This window comes from Vigna umbellata, chromosome 4 (assembly GCF_029865625.1).
Source record: "Vigna umbellata cultivar VRB3 chromosome 4, Vumbellata_1.0, whole genome shotgun sequence".
Classification (NCBI taxonomy): Eukaryota; Viridiplantae; Streptophyta; class Magnoliopsida; order Fabales; family Fabaceae; genus Vigna; species Vigna umbellata.
The window spans coordinates 62,378,592-62,396,280 of NC_142168.1; the positions used below are offsets into that span (position 1 = coordinate 62,378,592).

The 17,689-nt window shown below is 34.6% G+C and overlaps 2 protein-coding genes across 3 annotated transcripts; both read left to right on the forward strand.

Annotated features, from left to right (window-relative positions):
• The first annotated feature begins 7,551 nt into the window (after positions 1 to 7,551).
• On the forward strand, positions 7,552 to 11,008 carry LOC124828773 (zinc finger protein MAGPIE-like). 2 transcript variants are annotated; one of them, XM_088111639.1, is made up of 4 exons: positions 7,552 to 7,961; positions 8,130 to 8,526; positions 9,245 to 9,331; positions 9,540 to 11,008. In XM_088111639.1, exons 1-4 carry the CDS (start codon positions 7,841 to 7,843, stop codon positions 10,411 to 10,413), a joined length of 1,479 nt encoding a protein of 492 aa, XP_087967765.1. In that variant the 5' UTR covers positions 7,552 to 7,840; the 3' UTR covers positions 10,414 to 11,008. The 2 variants fall into 2 exon arrangements, with proteins under 2 accessions (XP_087967765.1, XP_087967764.1); XM_088111638.1 differs by lacking the exon at positions 9,245 to 9,331 and having other exon boundaries at positions 7,560 to 7,961; positions 9,549 to 11,008.
• A 4,066-nt stretch (positions 11,009 to 15,074) lies between these two features.
• LOC148200836 (uncharacterized) lies at positions 15,075 to 17,296 on the forward strand. The gene is made up of 2 exons (XM_088111989.1): positions 15,075 to 15,839; positions 16,974 to 17,296. Exon 1 carries the CDS (start codon positions 15,154 to 15,156, stop codon positions 15,820 to 15,822), a length of 669 nt encoding a protein of 222 aa, XP_087968115.1. The 5' UTR covers positions 15,075 to 15,153; the 3' UTR covers positions 15,823 to 15,839; positions 16,974 to 17,296.
• Positions 17,297 to 17,689: the final 393 nt, after the last annotated feature.

The window sequence follows — 17,689 nt, forward strand, 5'->3', positions numbered from 1 at the left end:
ACGCGAGAAAGGAAGAGGGGAAGAGCTGGTGGAAGGCGGTGGCGCGGCGGCCTGTGTGCGTGAGCCGGTGGACAGGACGAACCCCTCCCTGGGGTTGCCGATTTCAAAGGGAGACGAGAGATAGGGAAGGTGGTGGCGCGATAGCCGTTTTGGCGCGGTGGCCGGTTTGGTGGCATGCGGGGAAGATGCCCCCTCATCGGAGTTCTGGGCTGGGAGAAGAGTCCAGAGGTGGCGCGGAGGCTGGGTCGTGGTCGTGAGCGGCGGCCGGCTGGGCGGAGGCGGCAGCGTGCGTGAAGAGGGGACAAACATCCCTGGGTTACCTTTCTCGTAGAGAACCCTAAGCGTGCAAGGTCCGAATGGAAAAATGAGACGAGGTTGGGGGAACCCCTAATGGGTTTCTGATTGGGGTTAATAGGCTTTGGGCCTGGCTGGTGGGTTGCCTCCTCTTCTCGGTGACGTGAAATTCCCATTCACACCCCCACTGCGCTTCTGCAAGCAAAGAGGAGTTTGGGCATTGGGCCCATTTCGTTTCTAATACTTCCAAACCCCACTGCTGCATCCATATCGTCACTTGGGCCTGGACTGAACCTAATTGGGTCACACCCCTGGTTTGTTTTATCTCCGCACCCCCACTCTTTTTTGGCAGTTTTTTGTTTTTATCTCGTGTCAGGTTTTGTTTATTTATTTTTAGTATGTGTTTGATTATTATGTTTTTAATGTACATAACCCTTTCATGATAACCCCACTCGTTATCTTTAGTGTTTTATACATTATGTTTGTTTATTTGCTACACTTTGAATACTAAAAAAGATAAATTATAAAAATATAAAAAATAGTTATTGTTTTCACAATGTTATGAAAATATTATTTTAATATTATAAAAATTACAAAAATTATAAAGTAAAAAAAATGATGAAAAAAATAAGAAGTTAAATAATGGTATAAGTACTCGTGCGATCGTCCGCATCAGCCTAGTACTTAATATCTTCATTTAAAATATTTAAAAGGTTTAGGCACATGTGTGATCGCACGCATCGTCCTTGTGCTAAAAACCTTTTCGCTTTCTTAATTAAAATTACAAAAAATATGTTTTAAAGGTTTAGGCACATGTGTGATCGCACGCATCGTCCTTGTGCTAAAAACCTTTTCTTTTCCTTAAGTAAAATTAACCAAAAAATATGTTTTAAAGGTTTATGCACATGTGTGATCGCACGCATCGTCCTTGTGCTAACAACCTTTTCTCTTTCTTAAACAAAATACAAAAAAAGGTATAAAATCTTCAAAAAAACCCGAAAACATCAACAATTTTAAACAACAAATAGTCTTGCTACCCAGAACTACGTTATCCTTGATTCTCCATCAAAAGTGGAGATACGTAGGAGCAAGGCTAGTCCTTGTCAGGTTCACTTCCCAAGAATCCAAAATCATTTCAGAACGAATTTTCAAACAAACTTCTCAAACAGTTTCAAAAGAACTACGTAACCCTGATTTCTCATTCTGAATGAGAATACGTAGGAGCAAGGTCAATCCTTGTCGGGCCCAAAAAACTAAAAAATATATTTTGTTTATTTAGAGTTTTATTTTAGGGGATAGTTAAACATATTGAAAACCACATCATATTCGCGTATTTAGTTAAAGGTACTGCCTTAGGGCAGGCGTTGTAGGGTGCTAATACCTTCCCTACGCGTAATCGACTCCCGAACCAAGAATCTCATTTTCGCAGATCATGCCTTATCATTTTATGGTTTTTCCGTAGTTTTCCAGAATAAACTATGGTGGCGACTCCAAATCTCTTTTTCAAAACCCGCGTTTCTTTTTTGATCGTCGTCCCGTCGCGATTCCGGTTGCGACACTAACCAATGTCGTGTATAATCCTCATACACCCTACATCAATATCAATGAATGTCTGGGTATAAATTGCAGCTAGAAAAAAATCATCCTAGCACTTACAGTCTACCTAACCAGGAACTAACACGTGTTACAATCTTCCACTTTTAAATCTGACCAACTAGGAGATACCATATGTCACAATCCTCAAATCTCATATTAGACCAATTACGATCTGTCACGTTATCTCTTTCTTCCTTAAATATATATGCAAACACATAACCTTTGTTTTCATCTTTGCACAACGACCATAGGAGCACCACCAAAGACCCAACACCAACAACCTTCACCAAAAACCAATCGCCACCGCACTTGAAGCTAATCGGAGTGCCACCATCATGCCACCTCCCCAAAGACGAACCAGTAACTCCACTGTTAGCTTCTACGTGCGACCCATAATACCATGACACAACACCCTATCTGAGAAGACTATGCACGAGCCACATGACGCCATTTTCCACAACACAACATCATTGAAGTTGTGTAAACCAACAACTCAACTCCTCCACCAGGCACACACATCGTTGGAGCACCAAGCACATCACCTCACTCGAAAAAATGTGAGCTCTGATTCACCTTCACCCATGAGCATATCAAACTTAAAACACTACACAACCACCATTTGACACATTGGAAGTTTCATATCGACTAGAGATAAAGCCAATTTAGATTATATATTTAAATGTAAACTTCACCTTACAAGTCAATTTTTTTGGATTGAGTTAGACTTAAATTCTACTTCTTAACATGGTATTAGAATTATGAATTGAACTGCACCCACATCTCGTGTAAGACCTTCGAGCTTCACCTCGCCAAAGAAGATAGGAAAGTGAGTGACTCACTAGAGTCTCCCTAATGAATCCACTCTCTAAAGATCCATCAATGGTTTAAGATGGAAGTGTCAATGACTTATATGTAAGGGGTAAATTGTTAAGAATTCAAGTGTGATCCTATATAGAAGAAGACTCGTAATTCATTGTCTTAAGATTTTATTAGAAATCCAAATATGAATATAACTTCATTATTGTCAATCTCTTATATGGATTAGACTCATATCTCAATATTGTGTAAGACCCAGCATAGTCTTTGTGTTCCTTTTTCGTTGATTACTAGTACAATTGTGATATTTTTTGGTACAATACAAACATATGATAATGTTAATTTAAATTTTGTTGTAGTGTTTTCTTTTTTTAAAATCAAATCAATATCATGAATAATAATTGTTTCGATTATGAGGTCGAGGTTATTTGTTTACTAAGTTCTGTGTCCTTATACTCGTCATCGTCCTTCAAACTGTTTGGTCAAACTGGGAGGTTACCTGTAGAAGGTACTTTGATGCCAAAGTCAGCCTGTAGAAGGTACTTTGATGCCAAAGTCAGTAAAGATTCGACAAGTTTAGTAGTTATTGTCTAATAAATGCAATAATCCACCTCTTTACCTTAAACCTTTATTTATAGATTTTAGATGAACTTTGGATTATTGATGGCCTAATCATGACTCAACTAGTGTTATTCATGTTTTATGATAAACTAATCTCCATCTAGCCTAATTGTTGCTTAATGATAACTGTTCGGTCTGTATAATGAAACTGCTTAAGTCTGAATAATCATTTTGGAATTTCTGACTATGTGAACAACTCGGACTATATGATACAACCGTTCAGCCATACTATGTGAACAGCTCGGACTATATGATACAACCGTTCAGCCATACAGTATAGGAATTAAGCAAGGAATCAAGTATAAACATCACACATATCTAAAATGTCATGAAGTTTAAGACTGTAATTTAGATATAAACGGATAGGAAATAAAATAAAAAATATCGCTTTCCTTCTCATTGTTGTTTTCCTTCTCATTGTTGTTTGTGCATGTTGCTCGATCGGTTATATATTTCTTTAAAAGCCTCAATTCAAAAACCTTTTTAAATCATATCCAGTCTTTGATTATATATATTTTATAAATTGAAACAAAAAATAAACAAACTAATATTCAAGATCACGTTACGAAATAGCAGCATCTTTTATTCTATAATAATCTTTCAATGACATCATAATTGAATTGACTACCACACACTTCTATTGAATCACTATTTAACGTTTTTGTAGTGACGTTTGAGAATTGATTGCTTGTTGGTTCTCTATGTCTGACCCTTTTTACTCAACTAAAAGGAAAAAAGTGAAGAAAAGTGGAATTATAACTAACAAATATTACAAAGCTGGCACTCTAGTCTGTATAGATAATGTTTGCAGCCAAACATAAATTCCATGAAATGATTGTAGCTATATGTTTATGGAATTAAGCGGAATATTGAAATCATAATTGTAGCGTATGCAGCTGCTAAATACTAATCATTGCAATTTTTTCTCACTAATTGTTCTTGACATTTCCACTCATGCGTATACAAAGAGCATGTCATGACACAGAAAAGCCGAATTCGTTAGACATTGCGTCCATGATATTTATTATAAGCACAGTAGTCTCTTTATGCAGCAAACACATTTGAGACAACATATAGTGGCTGAGTTGTTTTGCTTTTACTGTAACTTTGATGTTACTTTTCTGATATCTGTGATAAGAAAGAAAATGACGAAACTTAGCTATATACGTCTTCATTCATTCATTCTTGAAGAAACATATATACTGTTGCAATTATGCATTACAAAGAAACCGTGAATATCCTTTGATAAAGTAAAGTACAAATTGCAAATCCATTTGGGAATATTCATGTCAAGTGCTGTTCTTTCATTGTGTCCGTAAAGTTGATTTGGTTAAAATGCAATAAGATCTTGTAGCATATATCATGTATATTTGTCCAGTGATTGATATATATAAAATAAAATAGAACAATATTAAAGAAAAGGAATACAAATTGCTGAATGGTAAAAGGCAAATATTCTCCAGCTTTTGATAATCAAAAAGCATGTGGGTTTCTGTAATGGAATCCCAGATCTAAATCTGTTATACTTTCGAGCAATCATTCTAATTTAATTAAGCTGAATCTACCAGTTGAAAATTCAGAATTATTTAAAATATTATCCTTTGTGTAACTTGAGTTTGAAACTGGTTTTTTAGAACTTCAACCTATTTAAATGTGATATAACTTATTAATATTGGAGTGATATAGAAATTAATTTGCATAAAGGGATCAAAGTAAATTTTTCCCAAAGAACTAACAGATGTTATAACTGATGAAGTTAAAATTAACACCAAGTAAGCCACAGCAAAAATTAACATGTACATTGATACTATAATTTTCTGGTTTTACTCATATTGCCCAAATGAATTCCCAGAACAACTTGTGGTTAACTTTCAGCTTCTGTGAACAAAAGAAGACAAAGAAAGAAACGAAGACATCCTTGGTGACAACAATATGCTTTTCCCTAAATTCATATATATGCTTTCAATTTGAAATGTCTGTATCCAACCATATCAAGATAGTAGAGAGAGAAGGAAGAGGTTGTGGCAACTGGCAGGGTGGAGTTGTGGAGTTTGAATAGGAATCTCACAAGGCATTGAAAGTTCCAGCCTTTGGGGAGAGTGTTGGAGGGGAGAGAATATTCTAATGCCAAAAGAGTTCAACAGCTAAACTCCAAAATTTTATTTTAAACAATGTTAGAAAGGAAAAACATCATTAGATTATGATTAAGGATTAGCATAGTAGCAGGAACAGTCAGCCCACAAGGAGACGCCTACTCACATTTCCAAAAATTCACTGCCTTTGTCAGCTGGCTGTCTTCTATAACATATTCTCTTACTTATTAATCTTAGTATTTACTCAAACTTAATCTACCCCACATCATTGATTAACTAATATTGGATCCTTATATTTTTATGTTAGAGAAAAAAATAATTGAAAAAAGGAACTTATCTTAAAGTAATCATTTGAATTTTCTAACCAGGATCAAAATCTATAGATATATATATATATATATTTCGTTATTATATCATTAGAAAAAATTAACAGTAATTTATCAGCAACACCAAGCTTTGATAAGCAGTATTTCCTAGATTAGCTTATATCATATTCAAGCAAGTCTAAAGAAAATCATACTCATATTACCCTGGAAAATCATGACGTTGAGGTTAAGCAAACTTCTTTTTTTTCTTTTGTGGGGAACATTCTGGCTTCATTCTCTGAAGACCTTCAGATACTATATATTATTACTGGAAAATTTATATCGATGGGACAGATAACATGAACAATATTATTCCCCAGGTTAAACATTTTCACCAAAACACAACTTTATTTAAAAGAAAAGGAACCTATATATACACGCAAAAGATGTAGAGAAAAAGTTAAAAAGTAAACGACCCACCATCCAAAAAATTGAGGGTGGATGGTAAAAGGTTCGCTGTACATCGATCTGCCACTCAAAATTTGACCACCCAATTGACATCTTCATAGACCTTCAACTTGTGTTAAGAAATCAAAAGCATGTTTGACTGCCAGTTGCATCATCATCACGATGTGATAATATATAGCTGGAAATAATTATTGTTTATGAACTGATAAATATAATAGTAAAAATAATATTAATGAAAACAACGAACAAGAGTTCGTTTGATGTGCATAAAGCCAAGTGGCTTGAACCCTGTCAATGTAAGTGAGACATGGTCATGTTGTCATCGGACGATTATTCCCTTTTATGTTTTATTTCGTCTTTTGCTTCGGCTTAACCTTGCTTGACAGTTTGGTGAGAATACAGACACACGTGCATGGCTGTTTACTAATAAGAGTAAGAATGCCAAAGCAATTAACAAGCTTCTTAATGAGCTAGCTCTCCCACTTTTCTTTGAATCATGTATATGAATTCAAACATTTTACAACATTTTGGCATCTATCAATCTTCCTTGAGGAAATGACCTGCACTTTCACTTTCAGTATGCTGCAAAGACCCTTAAGATTTTGCTTTTTGGGGGAAAACAAAGATTAAGGAAGCCGTTTGGCTTTTCTTTTTCTAGTCACACTCACATGAGACACAATGATTTTCGCTTTTTGAAAGAAACAGCGTTTTGCTTTGATTTAAATGGTTGCAAGTGGAGTATTACAAGTTGAAACGTTAATATTCGATCAAAAGGAAACAGTTTTCCCATAGACACTTCGTTATGATTGTAGCACTACACTAGCTATATGGATAATAGCATATTTCTTTATTCTGTTATTTCATGTTGAGTTGGACGATCTACATACTCAAAGCAAAGCTACATTGTTCTAGAGTAGGAAGCAAAGGTTTCTGAGGTCATGGCAGAAAAGAAAGCCACTGATCATATATATATATATATATATATATATAACATTAACTCATAATGATTTGGACGTAGTATATATATGTTAATATTAGGCGTCAAATATGTGACTCATCTGTGAAATATTATTACAAAGTTCATGAAATTCATATATGTTGGGTGTAGGACTTTAGATTTATTGGAAAACACAAAAAGGGTTAATTATATGTAAACTTAGAATAAAAAAGTGATTGAATTGAATGAGAAAGGATTTGAAAAATAAGAAAACAAAAAGTAACAAATTATGGGATAATCATTCCAAATGAAGATAACTTTCTTCGGACCTCATGATATGTGTCATCATACACCTTTGCCTCTGTATATTTTTCTGACTGACCCCCACCCCCCCTTTCTTTTTCCTTTCCATTTCTCTCTCTTGGTTTGCTTTTCCGCCCCCCATAGCATCTTAGTTTTTTATTCCACCTAAAAAGTAGATAATTAAATTGACTGCAACATATGCGAGAGAAAGAGAGGGACAGAGAGATCCCATCTAGCATATATCAGTTCATATTGTTTAGGGTTGGAACCATATAATTAAGAAGCCTAGCTAAGCTACCCCATTCCCTCTCCTTTTCTCCTAATTCAAACACTAATATACTTCCTCCCACCTTACTACTTCTAACTGTTTCCAAACTGAGTCAAACTTAGGATTCAAGAAAGCTAACATGCTACAAAAGATGGATGATGGAGAAATTTCAAATGCTTTCCCTCTTCAGAACCCATCAACTGCTGCATCTAACCAACCTCCTGTTTTGAAGAGGAAGAGAAACCTCCCTGGAAATCCAGGTATGTTTGTTAATTCTTATCATTTTCATCGTCTTTGTTGCAATTCTCTCTCTTTCTGTCTCTCTACCTTTTCTCATCATCATGGGTATATTCAAAGCTAATTGCTTTTTCTGCAAAATAGAGCAATGGGTTTGTTATGTGAGTTAATGAATAATCTTCTGTGCACAGATCCTGAAGCTGAGGTCATAGCCTTATCACCAAAGACTCTGATGGCCACAAACAGATTCGTGTGTGAAATTTGTCTCAAGGGTTTCCAAAGGGACCAAAACCTTCAACTCCATCGACGAGGGCACAACCTTCCATGGAAGCTGAAGCAGAGATCAAGCAAAGAAGTAAGGAAGAGGGTTTATGTGTGTCCAGAGAAGACTTGTGTCCACCACCACCCTTCAAGGGCTCTGGGGGACTTAACTGGGATTAAGAAGCACTTCTGCAGAAAGCACGGTGAGAAGAAGTGGAAGTGCGAGAAGTGCTCAAAGCGTTATGCTGTGCAGTCAGATTGGAAAGCTCACTCAAAAACATGTGGTACCAGAGAATACAAATGTGACTGTGGCACTATCTTTTCACGGTACGTAGTTATGTCTATCTTTATCTCGTGGATCACAAACTGTAATGAGTTTTCAATCTCATACTAATCAATTTTTTTTGTAAAAGTGGTAAGTTGTCTAGTGGTACGTATGAAAAAAAAAGATAAGAAAAGAAACAGCAATTACTATCCTTATCTTTGTGACAAAAGAAAGAGCATCGCTTTCTTCATGCAGTAGTGGTAAGTTGAAACCTAAAAAAGATCTACATAGCTAAAATGAATCATGACGCTGAAGCCTTTAAACTGTATCTATGATATCTTTGTCTGACTCCTCCGTGTGCTTCTGCGTGTCTGCTGTCTATTTTGCTTCTTTAGGAGTAGTGAAAGGAGAAATGAGTCTCAGTGCAGTGAAAAGAACTTGAAAGAGAACCCACACTTGCAAGGTTTATTATTACCTTTTGGAAAATATCTTAAACGACAAAATTTCTAAGCTTAGCTAGTTTGGAATTATCATAGATTATCTAATGTGATTATGAAATTGTTTTAATATCAAAGACTTATCTGGGGAGTGGGGTTATGAACCCTATATGTTAGGGGTTGAACTTGTCCCTAATTGTTTTTTGTCTCGTTTCTCTTGTTCCCATTAAAAGGTGAAACGTAAAACACTATTAAAAAAGATGAAACTCTCTTGGTTATTGGTGTTTACTACTCGTGTAATAATTTATTTTCATACTCTAATCGTTACAATTCCTAATGCTAGAGTCTTGCTGCAGAAGTTCTTAACAGCTCAGGGGACAAGAAATAGAACTTTACTACATAACCATGCCTTGAGCCTCCTTGCATGTTTGCTTTTATTTAGATAAGAAAAATAATCAGACCTAAGTCCTAAGTGATAGAGAGATTAGATAAAGAAAACAGTGAAGTGTAATAATATTATGTAATACATTTCTTGCCGTCTATTTTCCCATTACATTGTAACATTTACAGAAAGTTATATTTATCTTTTCAATGTCATTTCTTGTAATTAATTAATTTACTGTTTGTCACCAATTTTGGTGGAGCAGGAGGGATAGTTTCATCACTCACAGGGCTTTCTGCGATGCCTTAGCAGAAGAAACAGCAAGGGTGAACGCAGCAACAAACATTAGCAACTACAGCATCATGCAAAACCCCCTGGGTTCTAACATGGCAACCCATTTTTCATCGTTTTACAAGCCAAATTCGTGTGCGGAGGAGCCAGTCCCAGGTAATCAAACATCTAAGGGGCTATCCCTTTGGATGAGTCAAACATCTCAGGCTCATCAAACAATTGCTAACAACAACTTGCATGAGTTTCATCAACTTGGGTCTGGTACTAGCCCAACCTCAATTTACTGTGGTGGAAATCCACTTGCTCCTTGCTCAAATCCACCACCCTCTAATTATCAACTAAATTGGGTGTTTGGAAATAAAGTCTCCCCCAATGGAAGCCAAGAGCTGAGTAGCACTGCTTCACTTCCACTAGTGAACAATATTGTTAAGGATAACCCAAACCTGCAACTCATAAGTGTTCCTTCCTTGTATAGTTCCCAACACCAATCCCATCAAACAACCTCAGCAAACATGTCAGCCACAGCTTTGTTGCAAAAAGCTGCACAAATTGGGACAACTTCATCGGACCCATCATTATTCCTCGGGAGCATAGGTTTGAAATGCAACAGTCCAGGCCAAGATGGGAACAAATTTTGTGGCATGTACGGTTCAAGTTCAGTACTCACAGGTCATGAGGGAGAGAATAATTATTCCGGTGATTTGTCACAAATGCCCCCTACAAAACGACGGCACGTACAGAATGAAGAGAGTGTATGGGGACAAACTAGGGATTTTCTGGGCGTTGGTGGTGCCAACCATTTGCCACCCTTCATCAACCAACGGATGGACTTAATTTGATGTGGTAAAGTTTCTTCAAATGTGAAGCCTTTTAGTTTCTTCTTTTCTTTACTTTCCTTTTTTTTTTCATGAAAGGGAACATAATAAATGGGGATGTTGGATGAGGTTGAAAAATAAGAATATATGTGTTGAAAGTTTGCAAGGAGGAAAAGGCGATGAAGGGTGAAAAGTTGGTATAAAAACTCTTGAAGAGGTGAAAGAAGAGAAGAGAGATCCATGCATATTCTTTTGAATCCTGAAAGCTAACCCTTTTTTAAAATGGGTGGCTTTAATTTTTGATAAAGGAGAGGGAGTGTTTGTGGAGTAGTGGGGGCAAAGGATAGAACCGCTTTTGAACTCCATTATTGCTCAGTTTCATCTCCATTGTGGTTGTTGCCTGTCAAACTGGACTCAAAAGACAATTTCCAATCACCAAAAAGCATCATTCTATAGTACAAATAGGCTTTTAGCCTCTTCATTATTATAAAATAACCTCATGTACCCTTTCATTCCATCAACAAAATCATGCACAAATGTACTATACCTATATACATCTCTTTTCTATCTATGTTAAAACCAAATTAAAAATAAAATAAAACCACACCCCAATTAACAAGGAGGCCATTGTATACATAATGAGGTTAAAATATATTTATAATATGTTCTTCGTCTAGTGCTTTCAACTTACACAAAATATAAAGTGGTCCCCACATTTTATATAAAGATCAACCTTTCGAGTTTGATTGTTTACTAGTTTCTATGTGTGTCGTAAAATGTTGATAACAAAATCAATATCATTTTTTAATTGCATTGTTAAGGCCGAGAAGAATCCTTAGATGGGAGAGGCATGGTAATGGATCTTTATAAATAAAGATAACTTTTTTAAGAGGAAAATTTTCATTGAAAATGATAACCAGATTTAAATAAATAATAAAAAATAATGTCATTCATAAAATTCAAAGATATTTCGCGTTATGGTAGCTTTTTTCCATAAATGACCTAGTCCTTCTTCTTTTGCTTTTCCTTTCTTGCATTGCGATTCATCTCTTTGCATGCATTAAGCAGTGCTGCTTTTTCATTACCTTCGTTTGGGTGGTAAACCCATAATTGAGTGTTTCCTAAACATAAATTTTTCTCATTGTATATAAAGAAAAAATAAATTATGAGATGAGATGCAAGGAGTGTGGTTAGCGAAAGGGGTGTAGCATTTTTTTTTTAGTTCAAAATTGCCTTCCATCGGATAAAACGATAAACCAATATGATCAATATTGATGAGAATATATGACAAATATTAATTTAAGTAAAAACTCTGGGTATTTTTTCATGCATAAATGTTAGAATCGAATTGAAATTCCTTCTACTTAAAATTAGCATGTTGATATGTAATGATGTTGCTCATGATGCAAAATTAGCATTATTTTATTGTAAACTAGGTATTTATATATATATCATGATTATTCTTTTTGTACTTGCTAGTGCTACATATTTTCAATTAGTAATGTAATGCAATGTGACTGCTAATGCAATATTACCAGATGTTGATTGCTCATAAACAAAAACAAAAAGAATAGTCGTTAGTTTTGAACTGGACAAATAAAGTATTATTGTTTATGATTTTTCACCTAGTATTTTTGTTCATGTCGTTTCCATAATGAATTATCTGTATTGACACCAGTGTGAGGTTTTTCAAGAACAAGATTTGATATTAATAAAAGGTGAACAAGTTCATATAAGAGATCAAAACATAACTTTCAATCTAAAAATTTAAAACATCAAATTTATAGATTCTTCTATTTATATATTATATATTTTAATCGTTTTTATTTGATGGATGAGACTTTCAAAAATAAAATCATAATACAATTATTATATATCTAAATAAAAGTTCAAATATAAAATCAGAAATATCACATTGAATAAAAATGAAGGAATCAGATAATATTTAAGATAAAAAATTTGCAAATTCATTACATATAAATTCTAGGTTGGAGGTACCATTAGCTGTATTAGTACGTATTATTTCATGACTTAATAATAGTCATTAAAACAGCTCCCAACTTCGTATTTCCCTCATGAAAATTTATTAGTTTTTTTTCTTTCTTTTTCTTTTATAAAACTTAACCGATAATTTAAGTCTGTAGGATTAAGTTAATTTTAAAATTCATTTTTTAATATGATATCAGAAAATTAATTTCTTAATGTTTATAATAATTCTTGACAAGATAAGGAAATGACGAAGAAGCATAGTTGATCCAATGTAGGATTGCATTTTTTGATTATATAAGATGGGAAATAAAATAGAAGAAAAGAAAAAAGAGGGAGAAAAGTATAAAGAAACCATTTCAATTAGTTTTGACTGCCGCACTTGTTTTTACTTTTGGTCACAGGATGACGTACGTGGTGGGGTTGGAGAAGTGAATTATGAAATCCTTGTTGAAGATTACATGCCACAATTCCCTTTCAATTGCAACGTAGCAGATGATTAAGGATTTGACTGCCTTCGATATATGATGATAAAGTTTAACATGTTAAATGATAATTGGCATGCATGAGTAAGATCTTCTGGTGCCACGTATTGCATATTGCTTTCTTCTGATCTGACAACACAATCGTTGTTTAGTCCCCTACGAACACATCACACATCATCAGTCACAGAAAATTCAGATTTTTTAGTATATACCGCAAAAATAAAAGGAAGTTTAAGGTTTCCGAGTCAGAACGCAAGTACTAAGGAGACACGTGTACGACTAAATCTGTTTTCTCTTCTATGTTTCAACAAATTTACATGGTAACGTAAGGCTTCGTTTTGGTTCCAGAATGAAAGTTGTTTGCATAGAAGATATAGCTGAATGATTTTAAATTCCTTGAAAAAGTAAGTTGGAAATTAATTTTAGTTCACTTAGAAGAACATTTATCTTAAAAAAAGTCCAGTCTTAAAGTTGGAGACAAGACACTTGACTATACTGTGACATGATATAATTTAAGAGAGTCACCTATTTCGTGAATGTGATTGATCAAAGGTGTTTTCAATTGGAGGATCTATGTGCTAAATCTAAAAGGTTTCTCTTCACTTTATTATGTTCGGTCAATTTATCCAAATGGTAGAAAATCCAATACCTAAAATAACTTCAAACATCACGTAAGTCTTTCATATCACAACTGTCCCTCAAATATATAAAATGACATCATCATATATTAATTTATGTATTTTACAAACGTAAATGGGTGCAAGTGTAATAACAAAACTTTAGTTTTTTTTGTGTTTCATCCTGCACGTCTAAAGGTTTCATATGCACTTCTAATGTTTCGTCTGCACCTCTAATTTTTATAAATATTTTTGTAATTAATGAGGTTGATTAAGATTAAATATTCTTTATCGAATTAAATATTTGATTAATTAAGTGAAATATTGAACGAGTGTGAAGTTCTCTCGTCTTTATTTTTTTCATTTTTTCACTGTTTTTTTTTCGGTTTCATTTTCTGTGATTCTTGAGAGTTTTTTTTAAGAAGTGTTTGAGGCGTGTGATGGAGGTGCTACTGTGTTTGTGATCGTCATTAGAATTGAAGAAGTGTTTTTTTTAAGCTTCTCGCATCGAACATGTATATAGATTCGATCAGATATCAAAATCCGATTTTCTCTTTTATCGGATATCAAAATCGTATCTCACGTTCTAATATCTGATTGTGTTGAATTCGGATATCGACATCCGAGCTTTTTTTTATTTGAATACATAGTTTAGAATTTAAATTATAGTTTTATATATACTCGGGAACATTTATAATAATAATAAAATCCATGATGATTTTTTAAATTGGCTTTCAAATTTGTAATTCAATATTTAGTAAATTTTAATAATTTATTAAGTATTTGAATTTATAAATTTTTTTAATTGATTTGATAGTATTAATTTTTAATCTTTTTATACAAAATTATTGACATGACTTTTCAAATTTTTAATTTAATATTTATTAAATTTTAAAAGCTTTCAAATAAATTATAAGGCTTAAATATGGATTTCGAAATTTTTAGTTTAATATTTAAGAAAGTTTAATGATTTATTAAGTCTTTCAAATTATAAAAAAAATTTAATTGATTTTTTAAATGATTTATTAAGTTTCATTTTTTTTACATTCATAATTCATTAATATATTATTACAAATAAAAAACTTTTAAGTTCTATAAAATTAAAAAAAAATATTAAATATTTACAAACTAAATTATTTAATTCAAAATAGATATGATTAATTTAAATATTTATATAAATAAATAATTAATAAAAATAAAAGAAATTAATTAAAATAAAAAAGAAAAACTTATAAAAACAAATAAAACATAAAATAACTCAAAACAACACAATCTAATTAAAATATAATTAATTAATTAATTAAAATAAATATATACAGAGAAAGAAAGCAAAGAAGAAAGGACATAATAGGATCCTAAAGAGAAAGAGTTTCCAAGAAAGAGAAAACTGTTAAAAATATATAGTCAAAAGATTATTTTTGTTTTATTAAAAGTTAATAACATTTTAATTGATTTTAATTGGAGACATAATTATGATTTTTGAAAAATTTGGAGGTGCATGATGAAGGGAATTGTGGTGGTGGAGGGAGTAACACTCCCTTGTTTTTATAGAGCAGGCCCACAAAAAGGGAACATTCATAACCCAACTACCCCTCAAAGCCCAGAGCCCAAAACAAACAATAATCCGACATCTTGCGTTGCGTTGCGTCGTGTTGGAATTGAAACTTGAGAGAAGCATGAAGTTCACAGACTCGCCAGTGATCGAGCTTCCGGTGAACGACGCCGTTCTGTCGCTGCAGCAAGACAACGGTTCCATGCACGTGGGAACCTCCGTGTGGCCGTGCTCCCTTGTCCTCGTAAAATTCATGGAGCGCTGGGCCTCACCCTCCGACAACAACCCGTACGCCCGCGTGCTGGACTTCGGAGGCAAACGGGCTGTGGAGCTGGGCACGGGCTGCGGCGTGGCAGGGATGGGCTTGTTCTTATTGGGCCTGACGGACCTGGTCCTCACGGATATCGCGCCGGTGATGCCGGCCCTGAAGCGCAACCTGAAGGTGAACAAGCCCGTCCTCCGCAAGACCCTGAAACACTCCATTCTTTACTGGAACAATGCGCAGCAGATCGCGGCCCTCAACCCTCCCTTCGACTTCGTCGTCGCGACCGACGTTGTTTACATTCGCGAGTCCGTGCCGTCTTTGGTTTCCGCCATGGAAACCCTAGTCTCCGACGACGGCGTCGTTTTGCTCGGCTACCAGCTTAGGGCACCCGAAGCACACGAGCTTTTCTGGGAACTTTGCGACAAAGCCTTCCACATCGAGAAAGTCCCACACGAGCATCTGCATCCTGATTATGCTTACGAGGAGACCGATGTTTTTCTGTTGAGGAAGAAAAACGAGAAGCTGTGAGCGAGTGAGAGTGATGGGTAAAATTTAAATTTTGTGTGTGTAATTGTATGAACATTCTCAAAATTCATTTTGACATAATGTCAATTATGTTTTTGTATTTTATGAAAATTCAGTGTAAATATTTGATCCTAAAGTTATCTAAAATTATCTTTTATGCATTAAGAATTAATTCTGCCTATATTTAGATAGTTAGTATTTTTAACGTGATTCTGAAATATTTAACTAAAACTGCACATGCACTCTATCTGAGATGCCAAGTGACAGCAGCACTTCAGTGATGCACTTTATTAAGCTGGTTTATAATGGTTTGTGTAAATTGAGTTAGAATGAAAAAGTTATTTTGTTGAGATTATTTCATAATGAATGGACAAAGAAAAACACTTTAGGATAGCTGCATTTGAACGATGCTGGTTGTTAAAATGGCTATATCGTTGTTTGTTTGTTTCGTTTGGTATAAATTGGGGTCACCAACCGCACCTTATTTTGTAATGATTTCATCAATCCATTGATTTGGCGTTCTGTTAACTGAATATTAGAACCGTGTAAAAGGTTAATTTTGGGTCGGGGTGAAAGACGTTAGCTATTTGTTTTCCTTTAGTTTTTGAAGATTTTTTTCATACAGAACTGATCACTGAATGGAAGAACTTGATAGCATGTTGAGCTGTGACTACTTTGTAGTGTATTTGTATGAGAGAGACACTAATAATATCTTTCAGGAGAACACATTTTATGTATACTCAGTCTTTGGCATTGATGGGTGGATCATTTGATTTGTTTTGATGGGTTTATTTTTGCTCTTGTTTTCATTCTGATTATGTATCAAGATAAAGACAGTTTTTGGGAATTGCTATTTGGTAAATGTGATGAAAGAGGCAACAGTCATGCAGGAGAATATATGTATCATCTGATGCTAGGTGAAGACTTATTAAGTGGCATGCAATTCTGTGTATTTTCTTATTTTCATCTTACTGATACTTCAGAATAAAAAAGTTTTATTTGTTGAAAATTAGTCCGTAGACAACTAGTATCTAAAGTCTGTCAAGCCCATTTCTGAGTGTTTGTTGCAAATCTTCTCTCCTTTTTGCTCTCTTCTTTGCATGTTATCTTGACGAATTTAAGAAAATTATTGTGGACATGGATTCTTGTAACAGGGTGTCATGGAATGTGGTTCGCCCTGGCGTTTATGCCGATCCTCCGAATGATTGTCAACAAGAGATCTTGAATACTTGTGAGGCGTGCTTGCTGCTGTAAATGTCTTTGTTTTTCATAGATTTAGGCTCCCTTGTGATACGGTGAAAAAAAAGTAGTGAATGGGGGCGATTAAATGAGACTAAAGCTAGTTGCAATTTTAGTTCTTTTATCACATTTAACCTTCTATTACACGGTATTGTTTGTATAATGGTATATGTTCCATATGTGAGGAGTGTGCAAACCTTGTCTGTGATACTCTTTATCCTAAATGAATGACTTTGCATATCGTGCGCAACAAATTTCTTATTGTTGAAGATACCATGCCTCTGCAAGACTAGGTTTGGTGGGTTAAAGTTACTATTGACACAATATTCTACTATTTTATTTTGGTCCAAACTAGCTACCATAGGAACACATCTCAAGAACATGACGGATGGCCTGTCGCCGACTAAAAAGCAAGACCAAAAAGACACGCAGATGAAGCGAAACTGACTATTCATGTGTGTACTTTGCTCTTTCTGCACAGAAAGATGATTTTGATTTCAAGCATCATCGAATATAATAATACTTAATCGACTCACACAGTTGTTCTGCCTACCGTGGAGTCATTTTCATTAGGCATTGTCTCTTTTCAACACTCAATTGGTTCTTCAAGTTGTTGACCTTCTTATGTTTG

Coding starts and splice junctions, on each gene's coding strand:
- LOC124828773 (XM_088111639.1), top strand. CDS start 7,841: ATGCTACAAAAGATGGATGATGGAGAAATTTCAAATGCTTTCCCTCTT. Junction 8,527..9,244: donor TGTGGCACTATCTTTTCACG/GTACGTAGTTAT, acceptor TCCTAATGCTAG/AGTCTTGCTGCAGAAGTTCT. Junction 9,332..9,539: donor TTGAGCCTCCTTGCATGTTT/GCTTTTATTTAG, acceptor TCACCAATTTTG/GTGGAGCAGGAGGGATAGTT.
- LOC148200836 (XM_088111989.1), top strand. CDS start 15,154: ATGAAGTTCACAGACTCGCCAGTGATCGAGCTTCCGGTGAACGACGCC.